General features: G+C 39.0%; 1 protein-coding gene across 3 annotated transcripts in view; it reads right to left on the bottom strand.

The window, feature by feature from the left end:
* adamtsl1 (ADAMTS like 1) overlaps positions 1–12,547 on the bottom strand; it is a 104,742-nt gene extending 92,195 nt beyond the window's left edge. For 2 of the 3 annotated variants that reach the window (XM_023346504.1, XM_014468954.2), the window contains exon 1: positions 9,268–12,547. In XM_023346504.1, the coding sequence (XP_023202272.1) occupies positions 9,268–9,327 (60 nt within the window). In that variant the 5' untranslated portion in view covers positions 9,328–12,547. The remainder of the gene's footprint in view (positions 1–9,267) is intronic. The other variant, XM_023346503.1, reaches the window with a different exon arrangement.
* Between the last annotated feature and the right edge of the window lie 2,302 nt (positions 12,548–14,849).

Here is a 14,849-nt window from a genome sequence, read left to right on the forward strand (position 1 = left end):
ATCAAAAGCTTTTTTGTTGTTTTTAGGCAATCTAAGTCAAGGTAAATTTGGTCCAAGTACCAAAAAGAATTTATAGTTGCCTAAGATTTTTCTTACACATAAAAGTGGTATTTCATATAATCCCCTTCTATTCAAATTTCCCATAAATTAAAAATCTGTAAATGTGAAAAGCCTGACAATGACGCATGTTGATTTCAATACTACAAACAAATGCATAGCTTTTCTGTAATAACAACTTTCTAGTATACATTTGTCCTGAATCAAATATTTGAGCACATTAACGAATAATATGGAACTCGAACGCATGAACATTTCCAAAGAAGAGAGAGGCACGCCTACTTTGCATGGTTACATGCTCATCGCTCTGCTTCTGTGGACGTATGCGCTGTAATCCTAACAGCACCTCATTTGTAACCAGGGCCCTGTAGTTTGGCCGTAGCCGCCCAGCGTTTACTCAAAGCACATGTGGCCGTGGAGGGAAACAGATGTGGGAACCCCAGGAAGCATCATTAGCTCTGCAAACACTGAGCCGAGCCGATTTGCTCGCGGACAGCCTCTCAGAGCGCCGTGCTGCTGCACGGCCCTCCCTCCGCCATGTTTCCACTGGATTCAGGAGTCCATCCGTTATTTATTTCTTTTACAGCTAACTGTTCTCACACTGATGTGCAATCTCCTTCTCCCAAAGGGATGAGATCAGGGAATGAGATAACTGTCTTTTTATTTGTTTGTCATGCCTGTCGACCAGTGAGTGGATCTGGAATTACTGCATTTCTGCTTTGTCCAGGAAGAAGCGCTTGAATATTTCAGTTCCACTTCTCTATTTTATGCCAATGGTCCCTGCTTAGACTGCGAACTTCCCCTTTCACTCCATTAATAGTGTTCATTTTTTTAGGCATCCAGACATTTGTTTGTCTTTAGCATTCATTCCTTTTATTGCTGTAACTTAAACACAAATTATTATCACTCCATTAATAACACACTTGTTTGTACTTGCTAAAGTGGAACTCAACTCCTAATTTACACGTCTACATCTATGACAGATTTTTATTGCGTTTTTGAACTCTTACTGACTAGAGCTAATGGATGCCACACTGACCATCTTTCTAACTGTGATTCTTCTTGTTTCTTTCCATTTCACGTCATTACGTGAAATAATTTCTTCACTATTAGCCTTTATTTACATATTTGTTTATGTCATATTTACAGATAAAGGTCATTCAACTCAAATGCTTTAGTTGAGTCTGTCTACTCTAGTTAGCTATTAATCATTTACAAATTCAGTTGGCAATTTTCTCCAATAACTGATTAATTTGATTATTTGTTTCAGCCCTAGAATATATTGGATCTAAATCTAACCATGGGGTCAGATTGTTTTGAATTTAATTTGAATCAAACTACTTCCTATCTAAATGGATGTTTGTTGTGATTGCTGCTACAAAAATAAATCGAAATGGCTTAAATTGAACGACCTCATTTACAAAAACAAGCAACTTTCTTGCTTTATTGTATCCGTTAGTGCAGTTAATTTCACTTCCAAAGAACCTGACTTCATTGTACATTGTTTAAAGATGTGTTAAACAATAGTTTTTTTTAGGATTTTCAAGCTCCTCTCTGGTCTTTGGTAACCTTTTTGCTCATTTTCTGCACCGTTATTGATCTCAAACATAACATACTGACCTTAAACTGAATAAGTTGGATAAATGAAGCAGGTGAACCATATTTAAAAGCTATGTAAATACAGCACAAAAACATTAATTTCTCAGTTTGAGAAAACATAGCCGCTAAAATACCCATTTCAGTGGATATATGCAAGGTAAACATCAAACTACAAAAACAAAGTATTAATTTCCTCATGCTTAGTTTCCAAAGTCAGAAACACCTTAAACCAACCTAAACTAAACTATAACTTGTCATTTTTATCCATTTTTGTTTTTAAATATTTGGAAGATTATGAAAATAAATGACATTAAATATATTGTATGTATATGTATCCTCTGTTTGGACAGATGATCAATTACTTTAACCAAAGTTTTCAACTAGCAGCTCATTGGGAGTCACCTTGGTGCTAATACACTATTTTATGCATCTCAAGATGGTTTATCTGTGCTATTTTAAGAAACTAGAACAAACTGCATCCTTGTAACAGACAATCGGTAACAAAGAGCCTAAAGAATCCCATTTAAAACTGGCTGGATCATACTGGAAAAGGCACACCGGAAAGAAACTTTTAAAAGGAAATTATGGAAACACCAAAGGTAAAGTGAATTTTAGACCTTTGCACAATTCTATTTGGTCGGACTGACTTCAACATAGACATTATATTGCCTCTATCATCATGTTTTTCTGGCTTTACCTTTGTAGTGTCAGTTTGACCTTCATCTCTCCACATTAAATGCCAAAAACCTCCCACCTGCAACTCCCCTCTAATTAGGAGCCTCAGGAGAATCCAACGTTGCATCTCCCCTCTTGTTAGCGTTTCCAGCCCAACCCGCTCCTAATACCACCACAGGATCGTGTCTGAGGTCAAGGCCGGGACAGAACGGAGCAAACAGATGAATGTGATCACGTCGAGGCAGAGCTGCTCAGCTGCAGGGCTCTTTCCAGATTAGCATGAGAAATGTGCAGTCCACATGAAACACGCAGGGTTTCATTAGGCCCCTGCAGATGAAGTTTAAACTGAAGCCCCAGAATACACAACGGGATAAAAACAACCGCTCTCAGTCACAATGATGGAAGGGACAGCGGCTCGATGCAGATGGAGTCCAGGATGTTTCATCAGAGGAAGAGGACGCCAGAGGCTCAGCTTTCAAGCCTGGCAACAACAAATAAGCCTCACGATGAAGGAGCAAATACTTTGGCGATGGGCTTCAGAGGGAGTTGAGCATGGACAAGGGGCAACCACCTGCAAAACGACAATGAACCCAACCCTGTGATGGACATGCGAGCAGCAGAGCTGGAGACAAAAGACGCCTTTGCTGTGACGTTGCCATCTGCTGGCAACTATTTATAAATGACAGTTAAATGAATTCAAACGTGTGGCCTAGTAAAGTAAAGCAGATTTTCTTGCTGATCTATTTAGACCACAAAAACTCTAGTTGCATTTTCACACTGAAGTTTGGGTACCAGGGCGTCCTGTTTACTGTCTGGCAGAGAACTGTAACCTGATTCCAGTAGGTTATGCCATTTACTGGCACAAGCCACTGTGGGCACTCAGTTGCAGCGTGTTATTAGTGTTCAGCACCAAGTGATGGAAAGATAAACAACAATATTACTTCTGCAGGACTTCAAAACAGAGGCAGCAATATCCAAAAGTTGTTTCCACATTGCATAAAATCTCATAAGGAACACTTTGTTCACCAGCTCTCAGGGCTAAAGCAACACGTCCATATTTTCCAAATGTCTTTTCAATTTCTTGCTCAACTATATCAGTGCAATCACTATTTCTATTTAGAAGAACATATGAAAGCATTTTATAATGCAATATGTCTGTTAGAAAAATGTACTTGATGTGGATATAGGTTGTTCTGGTCGACTAATACTGGATCCAGAACAGAAGACATCAACCCTGGTGAAGCAACAACCTTCCTATTGACAGGTCCAGTACAATTGAAGCTAGATATTTACAATTGCTGCAAAACCAGATATACAATCTTTTTTGCTGCACTTAAAAAACAAAACAAAAAAATCGAAGAAAACCTTTCCTTATTTTACGTCAGCTTGTAAAAGAATGATTGTCTTCATTTGCTAAGCAGACACATTAGTCCCGGAGACAATGCAAGATGTGTGAATCAACCCCAGAACAAAAGCAAAAAAATCATGTGAAGATGCTGCTGAAGCTGTTAAGAGTGTCTCTATCCACAGTGAAAGAAGTCTTTTGACATGGGCTGAAAGGAAACTCAGAGAGGAAGAAGTCATTTCTTCAACAAAGAAATATTACAGTTTGTGACGATAGATCCAAAGCATATTGCAAAATTAGAGTGCATTCATGCCAGCCCTGTTTAGTCTGCTATATTTGGTTTGTTTACCTAAATGTCCAGTTTGTTTGGGGAAGTGTGAATGTGCCAACGAACTCTGAAACAAATCAAAAAAATCAAACTCAGGATTTTTTTTGTTGTAGTGAACTCTGGTGCAGTTCAAATGCATATGTGTATGCTAAGCAGACCCAAAGCAGGAAGCGAACTATAGCGCAGGGCATTCTGGGTAAATACAGTCAAAGCAAACACACAAATCTAGACATAGTGGGAGAAATGACTTGTGGTCTTTTACTAAAGACAAGAGAAAATCTGCAACCGCTAAAATCTGACGCCACTCCATTTTTGTTTACATTTCATAAAGAAGGAAGTGAAACGGTTTTCTTTGGGGGCCATTACAAAACTAAATAGTATTTGAGGAAGTACTACTATGAATATCCTATTCCTTGTACTGTCATCTTGTCTTTAGATTACTGGACTTTATGCAAGCAATCAATTGACTCCACCATCATAGAGAGCATCAAGAAATGTGAATCGCATCAATTTTCTGATTTCCACAAGAAAGAAAAATTAAAGAAAACTTTCACCAAATGGCAGACGATTTTGATGCAAGTGGAGGGCGGAGGGGAAATCGGCTTCTGGAACTGAAAGACAAAAAAACACTGGGTTTCATATGACTTCAGCTGGAACAGGGATTAAGAGAAATAAAAAATGTTACACAATGCAATTTTGGAAAGACTTTCCGAAGACAGTGGAGTCAGTTGTTCTGTTCTGCAGGACTTTTCCTTCATCGGCCCACTGAGAGCTGAGTGAAGCTACTTGGCTTTACTTTACAGAGACGCATGTCTGCTCGCTGCATTTACAGATGGAAAGAGCAGCATGCTGGCACACCTGCGTGGCACACAGAGGAAGAAATGCCACCACGCCAAATACCACGAGAGTCGTCCATGAAAATAAAAAAATAATTCTCGGGTTACTTTTGCAACTTAAGTGTGGCTAATTTTGTGCTTGGTCGGGAAATAGGATTGCGAGCGCACAGATGCACACAGACTTCCACATTCAACAAATCCTCAGTCTCACTCTACAGATTAAGCCCAGATGGGAACAATGAGATGAGTTTGAAGGCTTTTGCTGTGTAACTGAAAACACTCAGGCTTGTTAACACACTCCAAAACCTTGCTTCATCCATCACAGGCCAGATGTTCCATAGAGCCTTTTTCCTTTACTCCTCAAGAGGGACCAATCCCTCTCAAAATTAATTCACTTCCCACTCCACTTGCCTTCACAACAAAGCCACTCATAAAAACTAATTGGATAGTTTGCGGTCTTTATGATGGGGCGATCGAGCCACAGAGAACAAGAGATGTTAGTGCTGACGGACTCTCTCTCTTGGGACCATTTCAGCGTCGTGACCCCACTTAATCCTGCCATTAGATCTCAAAGCTTCCCAATCCTGCAGACTTCACCGCGCTCAGCTGCATTAGGACGCAGAGAGGAGTTGTATCCTTGAATAAACATCAAAATCTGTTGCTTTTGTGGCTAATTTCCTTTCGAATTCCACTGGAGTTATTAGTGAAGAAGCATGTGGTGAAGTGAGTGTGGCAGCCATATGCTGCAATCAAGGCTGAATTATGTCCATCACATGTGGAAAGCCATTCACGATGTAATTCACCAGTTATTCTGCAAAGCCGTATAATTTGAAGCATGTTTCATCTGAAAAATGAATGTTAACGTACATCATTTTGCGAAAGCATTCCGACTGTTTAACTCTTCACATTTTGTCACATTACAACCAGGCTGGATGTGCTGTTAAGCCCCAAATTATTAGAATTAGATTTTACATTTAACCAAATAGTTTCTTCCAAGCATTTCTCACAAGATAGTAAAACAATGGGGCTGTTTAAGGGGGGAGAAACTAATTTACTTACATTACCGTAGAAGAAATAGCATGTTGCAATTATTTACATCCTTTTTTCTTAATCTTCAATCTGGTTACAGTGATTAATCCACTCTTATAACTGCTGACCAGCGTTTCCCATGTTTCCACTGGTACTATGATTGTCCTTGGAGATGATTTTCAAGCCTTTCCATTTGGAAGATATTCTTCTCATCACCCTAATCTTTAGCTTCCTCCACAAATTCTCCATCAGATTCAAGTCAGAATCCTGATGGGACCATTCCAGATTATTAAATATTACTTGCATTTAGAAGAAGCATCTTAAAGGCTCTGCCATGTTTTGTCAATTAGGAGTAGGACCAAAATGCAGACAAAGAATAAAAGTAAAAATAATTATTGAAAAAAACTGCAAAAAGAGCAGAAGGAGAACAGGATCTTTCAGCGTATCTGAAAGATCCGGTGAAGATCAGTGCTTATACACTGAGGGAAGGGAGGAGAATGACACTGGATCCAGGTGAGTTAATCTGAGGAATGTGGAACAGCTGTGAGAGGAAACTGAGCCAAGGAGGCTAATTATCACATAAAACACAAAGGGAGCTTAACAGAGAATAAACTCAGAAGAGAAACTAAATACAAAGGAATAAACTAAGATATGATACAACCAAAGAGAAGATCACAATTGTAATCATTTGTGATTACAAATTGTAATTTGATGCTTCAGTGACGGTCATTGAAGCATACAGGAGGCACATCCCATCTTTTAGTCAAAATCATCAGCTCAAAAGTACTCCTGGGCCCCAAAAAACATTATTTTTAATGTTAATCTTTTTAAAATTAGCAAAACTAAAAATATTGTGATTTTTTTTTTACTAATTTGAAAAATAAACTAAGCATGAATTACTTTAATATTTTAGGGTTTTTTTGGTAGGAATGGGATCCAAAACTTCTAATGTTTTAACACATTTTTCTGGTTAAATAAGAGATATCCAGTTTGCTTATTATTTTGGGCTCAATTGAAGAAAACTGAAAAACTATTTTGTCTGTTCTCAGCAACAAAAACCGGAACAAGGTTAGTCTTCATTTGCAAACACGTGCTGTACTTAACCAAATTTTAATGCAGCAATTAGAAGAAGATTTGGATGAACTACGGTGTACTAGAGTCCAAGTCAATGAGCAGACCAAGAAAATAAAAGGAAACCAGAAAGCTTGGAAAAGAAAGATGATCACTTTGTTTTGCGTCCAACATTTTGGTAAGTAGATTTTGATTTAAATGTTGTAGTTTTGTTCTAATTCACTCTTGAATTGTTGTAGGGGATGGCAAATAATCAGTCCAGTGGCTGGAAATGGCCCCTGAATCTGAATTAAACTGAGGACAGAGCTAATAAAAAAATCATGGACTCAATTTTTCTGCTACATCTACATTTTAAATAAAGGTTCCTGCCCCTTTACATAAGCAAGAGGAAAGAAGCTGCTTCAAAAACAGCTTGAGGCACATTATTATGGCAACAACAAAAGAAAGTCTGCTCCAGGGATGAAGGCAGAGGCAATTTGGCCCCCATACCAACAAATACAACTTTCAGGAGCCACACTTGGATGCAATCTCATTCTTCTTGCCATTCTGTAATGCAGCAACTGCAGACAGATGAAAGGAGAAGGCCACTGAAGAGCAGAGATGTTCACTTGTTGACCCCTTGACCTCCATATCCCACCCCATCCCGAGGCAGCGCACTGCTGTGTGCTGACTCATGCTGCACGCTCACGCCTCGCGCAGATGGGAGCAACAGTCATCTGTTGACCACTTGAGGATAAAAGCTACCGAGTCATTTTCTAGGTTCTGTTGTGAGACGAAAAATATTCAGAACTATAGTTGTTGTGGAGACGTCAGTGCGAGAGCAGCCTTATCTCAGAGATTGTGAGCTCTGAAATTAATACGTCATAATATTTTAGAAGGTATATTTATCAGAGTTAAATTTTTAAAATCCTCATCGGAAAAAATTCATGCACTGTCTCAATATGACGTGATCAATATCAAGAGATAATACGTCTGAGAGAGTATTAAATATGTAAATTATTCACAGAACTCTGATTGAGTTTGACACCTTTAGTGTATATCATCAGGACACCAGCATGTCATGATACAGAACCGCATTTCTCTCAGCCAGTCTTCCAAATGGCAAAGATGTCATTCAAGCAGAGAATTTGTTGATCGCTTTAGATCATAAAATGTCAGCAGGACAGTAGCTTCTTGTCAAACTTGTATGTAGGGTTAAAAACAAGTGGAAATGTGGCAAACAAAGCTGGATGAGGAACAAAGTGCTTTGGTCAGACTGAGTTTGAGAAAGAGAGACAAGAGCACCACTAGGGAGATCATAAGAGCAACAGTCAAAGATCCCGCTCTGTTTATGCTCCGATCGTGTGAAATGTTGTAGAAGGCCAAGTGTTGCCCTATTGCCAAAAAAGGGCTGTACAAAGTAAGGCAGAATCGTTATCAATAATTATGGTGGCACTGCTTTCAAAACAAGCAAACAAATTAGATCCATGTCTGTCCAAAGACTTGATTTCTAAATATCAGCATCGGGACCAGCCTAATCAGTCGACTAAAACAGCATTCACACGCAAAGATCTCATTTATGTAAGTTCTTTATTGCTGATTATTTTTTCTTGACTATTCCTAGAGTCCACACTGACTTTGGTTAAAAAACATAAAAAAGAAGAAAAGAAAAAAAGATTTTTGTTTCACAGATCATCAGCTTGGAATCTGCTTCAGGATGAACTTCACTTGAAAGAGCTGCTTTCATTTTATTTCTTCAAAGGTTTCTAAATAATTTAGCAGATCAAAGCCTATAAGCCACTGTTAAAATTGGCTTGAGGAGAGTAGTTTTTATTTAATGTTGTTGATATTGGGGTTTTTTTGTATCCATCTGTTTTATTGTTGTAATGAATTTAAACTTTTATATGTTGGTTTCTGATTATTTCCCCATGTTTTCTGTGCATTTGCTGAAAATGTAGCCGCATCTGACTTATCTTTCCAGATTACCCTTATTCTTATTTATCCACACCAGCAGCCTCAGACTTTAAGCCTCATCTGGGGATGTTGTGGAAAATGTATTTTAGGATGGAAATGTGAAACACTGACATTGACTCAAAAGGGCGAAAAGTTCACCACTAACTACTGTCCAATCCTTAATCTTTATACAAGTATTAGATAATGTTTTTCTTCTGTTTTTTTTCCACTATGAGAAAAAGCACCTGATTCTATTTTGGGGATGTTAAAGCAGCAGGTGCCCCTTGCTTCGTTTCTCCACGATTTCAATAAATCCTGTCAAACTGAAATGACGCGCCTCTTTCTCCCGTGCCTGGGGCATAAACGTGGGGGGGGGGAAACGCTGCGGGTTTTACCTTCGCGCACACAGCCAGGAGAAGCAGTCCAGCCGTCCACGGGCCGCTCCAACTCATCATCTCGGACGCAAACAAACTCAAAGTAATTTCAAGCTGTTGAGTGAGTGACGCCTCTGAATGTCCCGGCTCTCTGTTCAGAACCAGAAAGCGGTCCGCTCTGCTCTGCTCTCCGCTCCGCTCTGCTGCGGTGCGCTCCGGCTCCGGCTCCGGTTCCCAAGCGGAGGAGGAAAAGGTGAAAGTCAGCCAAGACAGGACGGAGACGACATGACACTCCACGGACGCTTCCAGATATTTGGTTCCCCTCAACAGCAAACACGTTGCTGCTAAATTTATGTTTGCATGCCAGGCGTGCGTCAGGAAGAGGGGCTCACCCACCTTACATTCTTAAAGAAACATGCTCCGTTACGCGCCTGACGTGCTACCCGAACTTGAAGGGATGCTTTTTCTTTTCCGCTAATGTGTTTAAGCTGCCAATCATCTTAATGGATGTCCTCGATGGCTGGTATCACAAAGGACTCTTTTCTACCACTTGTCTGTCTGTGCCCAGGACTGTTTGTTTTTGTTGGAGCTCAGAAAGGCCAGACCAGTCACAACAGCTCAAAGGAAGCAGCGAAGGCATTCAGAGGAGATCCAAACATACGAATGGAAGACATACACAGTGCTGAGCAAAAACCCTTTGAAACTTTTCCACTTTTTGACACATTTCATCCACGAACTTCAACGGATTTTATGATGGACAAACACAAAGTGCATTATTGCAAAGAGGAAGGAAAAGGATGTGTGGTTTTGATTTTTTTTTTCTTACAAATGAAAGTCATAAAAGAGAGGGCTGTTCATTTGCATTCAGAATACTTTGTAGAAAGATCTTCCTGTCAAACTGCACATCAAAGTCTTTGAGGTCTATCTCTGCAAGCTTTGTATACGTAGATACTGAAAGTTAACCAGATATTCTCAGTCTGTGAACGTCATCACAAATTCTCTGTTGGATATAGATTTGGGCTTTGACTAGGCTATTCTAACACAGGTATCCACCTGTGTTAGAATAGCCTAACCTTCCGGTCTTAACTCTTTTGCAGCATCTAGCAGATTTTCTTCCATAATTGTCTTGTATTTAAGTCCATCCATGTTTTGATATGAAAATCGTATGTTCAGGACAATGTTCTCTGCATTTCAGCTTTTCAAGATCAATGTTGGTCTTATCTAACAAGAGCAACTTCTTCTATATGTTTGCTCTGTCCCCAACACGGCTTGTGGCTTTCTTTCAGCAGTAGTTTTTTGTTGTTTTTTTCTACCTGCCACACTCATGGAGGATGTGATTAAAAGTTATTTTTTGACAGATCCTGTCAAAAAATAACAGAATTTTTTTGTTATTAAATTCAAAGCTGAATTTAATAACAAATTAAGAGCTGTGAATCTCTGCAGCTCCTCTAGAGTTACGATAAGCTCATCGTAACTCTGTTTCTCTGATCTGTGCTTTTGTAGGTTTGCAGTTGTGCCATATTCCACATTCAGATGATAGACTGAAGGGATCTTAAAGCATCATTTTATAACCAAACCCAGCTTTAAACAGCAGGATTCAAACAGAGAATAAACTACACAAAACGTCTGAAGGTGTTTGTAATGGAGCTGGGAGGAGGGGGGGTGCGAATGCAAAACGTACACCACAACCATCACATTTTTCTTTTTGTTTTTTTGTAGTTTTTATAAACCATGCATCATTCGCATTTCACTTCAAAGTTATGCACTGCTTTGTGTTGGCATAACAAAGAGACTCCCACTAAAATACACCAAAGTCATAAAATGTGAAAAAGAGACCAGCTTTCCAAAGCACTGTCTGTATAAACATCTAGTTTTCACAACATTTGCTAAATTAGGACAATTTATGCTTATTGGAAAGTGAAACAATGGACAAAAGTTTTAAAACCCTCATAAATTATTACTATGTTCTTTTAATCTTTTTAGCAGTTCAAGCGGTGCATTCAGAAAATGCTTAAAGTTTGTCTTTGCATGGACTGCATTTTCATGGAACTTTTCTAGTCATACTGAACACTCAAAGCTCTTTTTACCCACTCACGCTCACAAATACTCATATACCAATACACAAATCATAAGACAATGTGAGGTTCATCACCAACCCCAGGCAGGAGGCAGCAGGAATTAAACCCGCAACTTTCAAGTTGCAAGTCAGCTGTTCGGCCCACTGAGCCACAGTGGCCCGGTTGTGTTTAGGCAGCTCGTTGCAAAGACAAACTCAAAGATAAACTTTGGTAGATTTCTTAAAGAGCTGCTCAAGAGTTGTTTAGAAGGTTTTTATAAAGTATGGGTCTTTGAAAACTTGGAAGGGTCAACAATTTTGCACTTTTCATATAACTACATTTATCTAAGCATGTTAGGAAAAGATGAGGCGACTTCTGCTACACTTCTGAGCCCATCATGATTATTTCCTTTTACTGGGGCACCCAAAGAGGTCACTTCTTAAATATTGTCTCATAAATATGAAACAAAAGGTCATTGTCCTGCACCTGCTGCTGCAACACGCAAACAAAAAGTTTCAAGTTTTTCAGTTGGAACCAAACTGACTGTTTCGCCGTCTTTTCGGGGCTTTAGGTTTGGTCTTAAGCATGAGTTGCTTTGGTCTTTGTAGTTCTGCCGCTGGCATTGCCGGCCATTTAAGGTCAGGAAGAGTATTATCTGAATCGAGCTGCTTGTGAACTGAGATCAACTGAAAGGAATGAAGCATTCCTGCTCTCGACCCTTGCGGTGCCCAAAAGGCAAAGTTTTAATTTCTCTACACATGATTTGGATGTAGCATCAAATTAGGTTTGAATAGAGGCCCAAATAGATTTTAGTACAGTAAATGAACTTACTTTGCCCTGCATCATTTTTAAATCATTGTAAAATGACCTCAAGATGGTCTACTTCCTCTTTCAGGGATTTTTTTTTATTTTTTTTCATATTATTTCATAAGTAACGGTTGAAGGCGGCATCTCTACCCTTGATCCTCTGTTCAGCTAAATGACGTGATGTTCTTTCTTTGAAGCTTCGCCCAGAGTGGTAATGCATCAAGATTGGCCTGTCAGCACTGAAATTATCCAGGGCCACTGTAATAACAATGTATCTAAAAATGCTCTCTGCCTTACTGCCTACTAAGAGACATAAAAAGGTATGTATGGCATGAGCTACCTGAACCACTGCTGACATGGGGCTTTGATTCTGCTGCTCTTATACGAAAGCACAAAAATGCATCTCATGTGTAGGAAGGAGATTAATTTGGTGTATTAAAGATTTATTTGTGCTGTTATTTGTTTACTGTGGATGATTATGCAACATACTACTTCAAAATTATAAGTAAAGACTCAAATTAATGCACACATGAAAGTAGTGCTTATCCCAAAACTTACTTTGTGCTTGACTTGAATTTTTAGTTCTTCTCATGGACAAGCAAAGTGTCCATGAGACAAGGATTGATCTGTCTGGTTACAGTGACAAAAACACAGAGACTTTCAAACTGTAGAACAGTCAAAGCATGTCATTGTAGCATCATGCTGGTTGCTGTTTAGTTCTTTCAATGCACAAAGTTGATAAAATATTACAGAAAGAGCAAACACAGTTTGGGGTTCCAGTAGGAAATGGATTCTAAACGTACATCAAATAAAGCTAATGTTAAGCTTCTGAAAAAGCCCTGAAAATGTTTAAAAGCAGCTAAAACTGTCACAATTGGACCAAAATGGAGACAGGAGCTGGGAGAATGGATCATGTAGAAAGTTTTAATGAAAAATAAAAATAAAAAACAGACGGCGCACAGGGAGCCAGAGCAGAACAAAAAACAAAAATCCAAAGAATAAGTCATCAAGGGACACGGGGAAGAATAACAGGGTATAACAGAAAGGACCAGTAAGAAGTGTGAGCAAGAGAAGCATTTAAATATTCATATATAAGGGTGAATAATGGAACAAAAGACATGGACTGATGAGCTTACAGGCTGCAGGTGTGAGGGGAGAGAGCAGAAGGCAGATTGAGAAGAGAGAAAGAAAGAGACAGGGGCGAGGGAATAAATCTAACACTGAAGAATCACTAGACCTAAGAAACATAATTAAACTAGAGCAACAAAAAATAACTAGACACAAGAAAAAAAACATAATAAACTAGAATCACTAAGGAGGGACTGAATTAAACAGAAACAAGATTGATCTAATAAAAAAGAAATTATAGAATACAGAATAAACCTCAAAACAACTCAGAATCGTACCATTAACAATCAATCTGAGTCAGCCCTACTGTTTCTGATCAGAAGAATGGAGGTCTAACATCCAGACACACGTCTGGATTCTTAAATGGGGGCTGTATTATTTATTTTCAAGACAAATTTTATACCACAGTCAAGTAACTATCTGATCATCAGTCATTGTTAAAATATTGTATATATCACACATTACCTAAGAGAAATTGAAATTGGCCTCTGTGACTTTAAGACGGTCCTGAAACTCCATCTTCAGCACATCACCACAAGTATGTTCCTCTGTTATGCCATTTACAAGATTCTTAGGAGCGTTGGACTAAGAAGTAGTTTGTGTGATAAGACAGGCAGTTTCTCCAGGTGCTTGCTAATTGCTGCTGCCACTAGTCTGGGGGAGCTGAGTGGTGAAGATGAGGTGGCGGACACTCACAATGTGCGTTAAAAAAAATCAAAAGCAACACACCAGGTATGTTTTTGATGAAGAAATAACATGAAAACATGATATAAAGCTCAAAAAGTTGATTTTACATAACAGCCAGCCTTCAAAGCTTCCCTGCTTACATTTGTCATCGGGTGAAATGAAAGACCGCTGGAAGTCCCCCGGTGAACTTTGACCGCCCTGCAGCACCCTGAGAACAGCAGCGACATCCCTCAAAGTCAGAGCATGCAGTGTGTAATCCCTCAAGACATGAATAGTTTACATTCAGTGCGACTAGCAGTGCATAGCTAAGCTATGCCCTCATGTTACAAATGTTACTCTTAGTGATGGATGTACTCTGTAGGATCACTTGTTCAAAGATCCCACCTGCAGACTTGCAAAATCAACCCTCTCTACCCCCCAAGATGTATTTTTAGACTTTACAAGCCTAAAGAGCATCTGTCATGTCTTTACTCACGACATATTACAGGATTTCTGTGTTCCAGCACGACAAATAAGAGGTTGAAGCATCGGGTAATGACAGTGATTAAGCTGAGATCTTTTGTTTGACTGCTTTGATGGGCTGAAGGGTCTTTGGCTCTCTTTTCTTTACATGTCCCAGTCCTTTTTTAGAAGCAGAACACTTTAGGAATATAACGAAAAGGGTTTAGATTTCTGTTACTGTGAGAAGAAGTAGAACATGAACAAATTCACAATTTTTTCAAATGTCGACACACAAGTGTCAGAAACCAAAGCTATATGTTCTGAATCTATGACATTTCTTTGTTCAACAAAGATTTCTATCAGCTAAGAATCTTTCAAATCTTTCCTAAAATATTTTTTTATCTGTAGTTATTTCAGATTGTGTTTTATTTCTACTCCAGTTTATTTTCTGTATCAAATTATTTACAAAACTCCATGGTTCTG

Source organism: Xiphophorus maculatus, chromosome 14, assembly GCF_002775205.1.
Source record: "Xiphophorus maculatus strain JP 163 A chromosome 14, X_maculatus-5.0-male, whole genome shotgun sequence".
Lineage (NCBI taxonomy): Eukaryota > Metazoa > Chordata > Actinopteri > Cyprinodontiformes > Poeciliidae > Xiphophorus > Xiphophorus maculatus.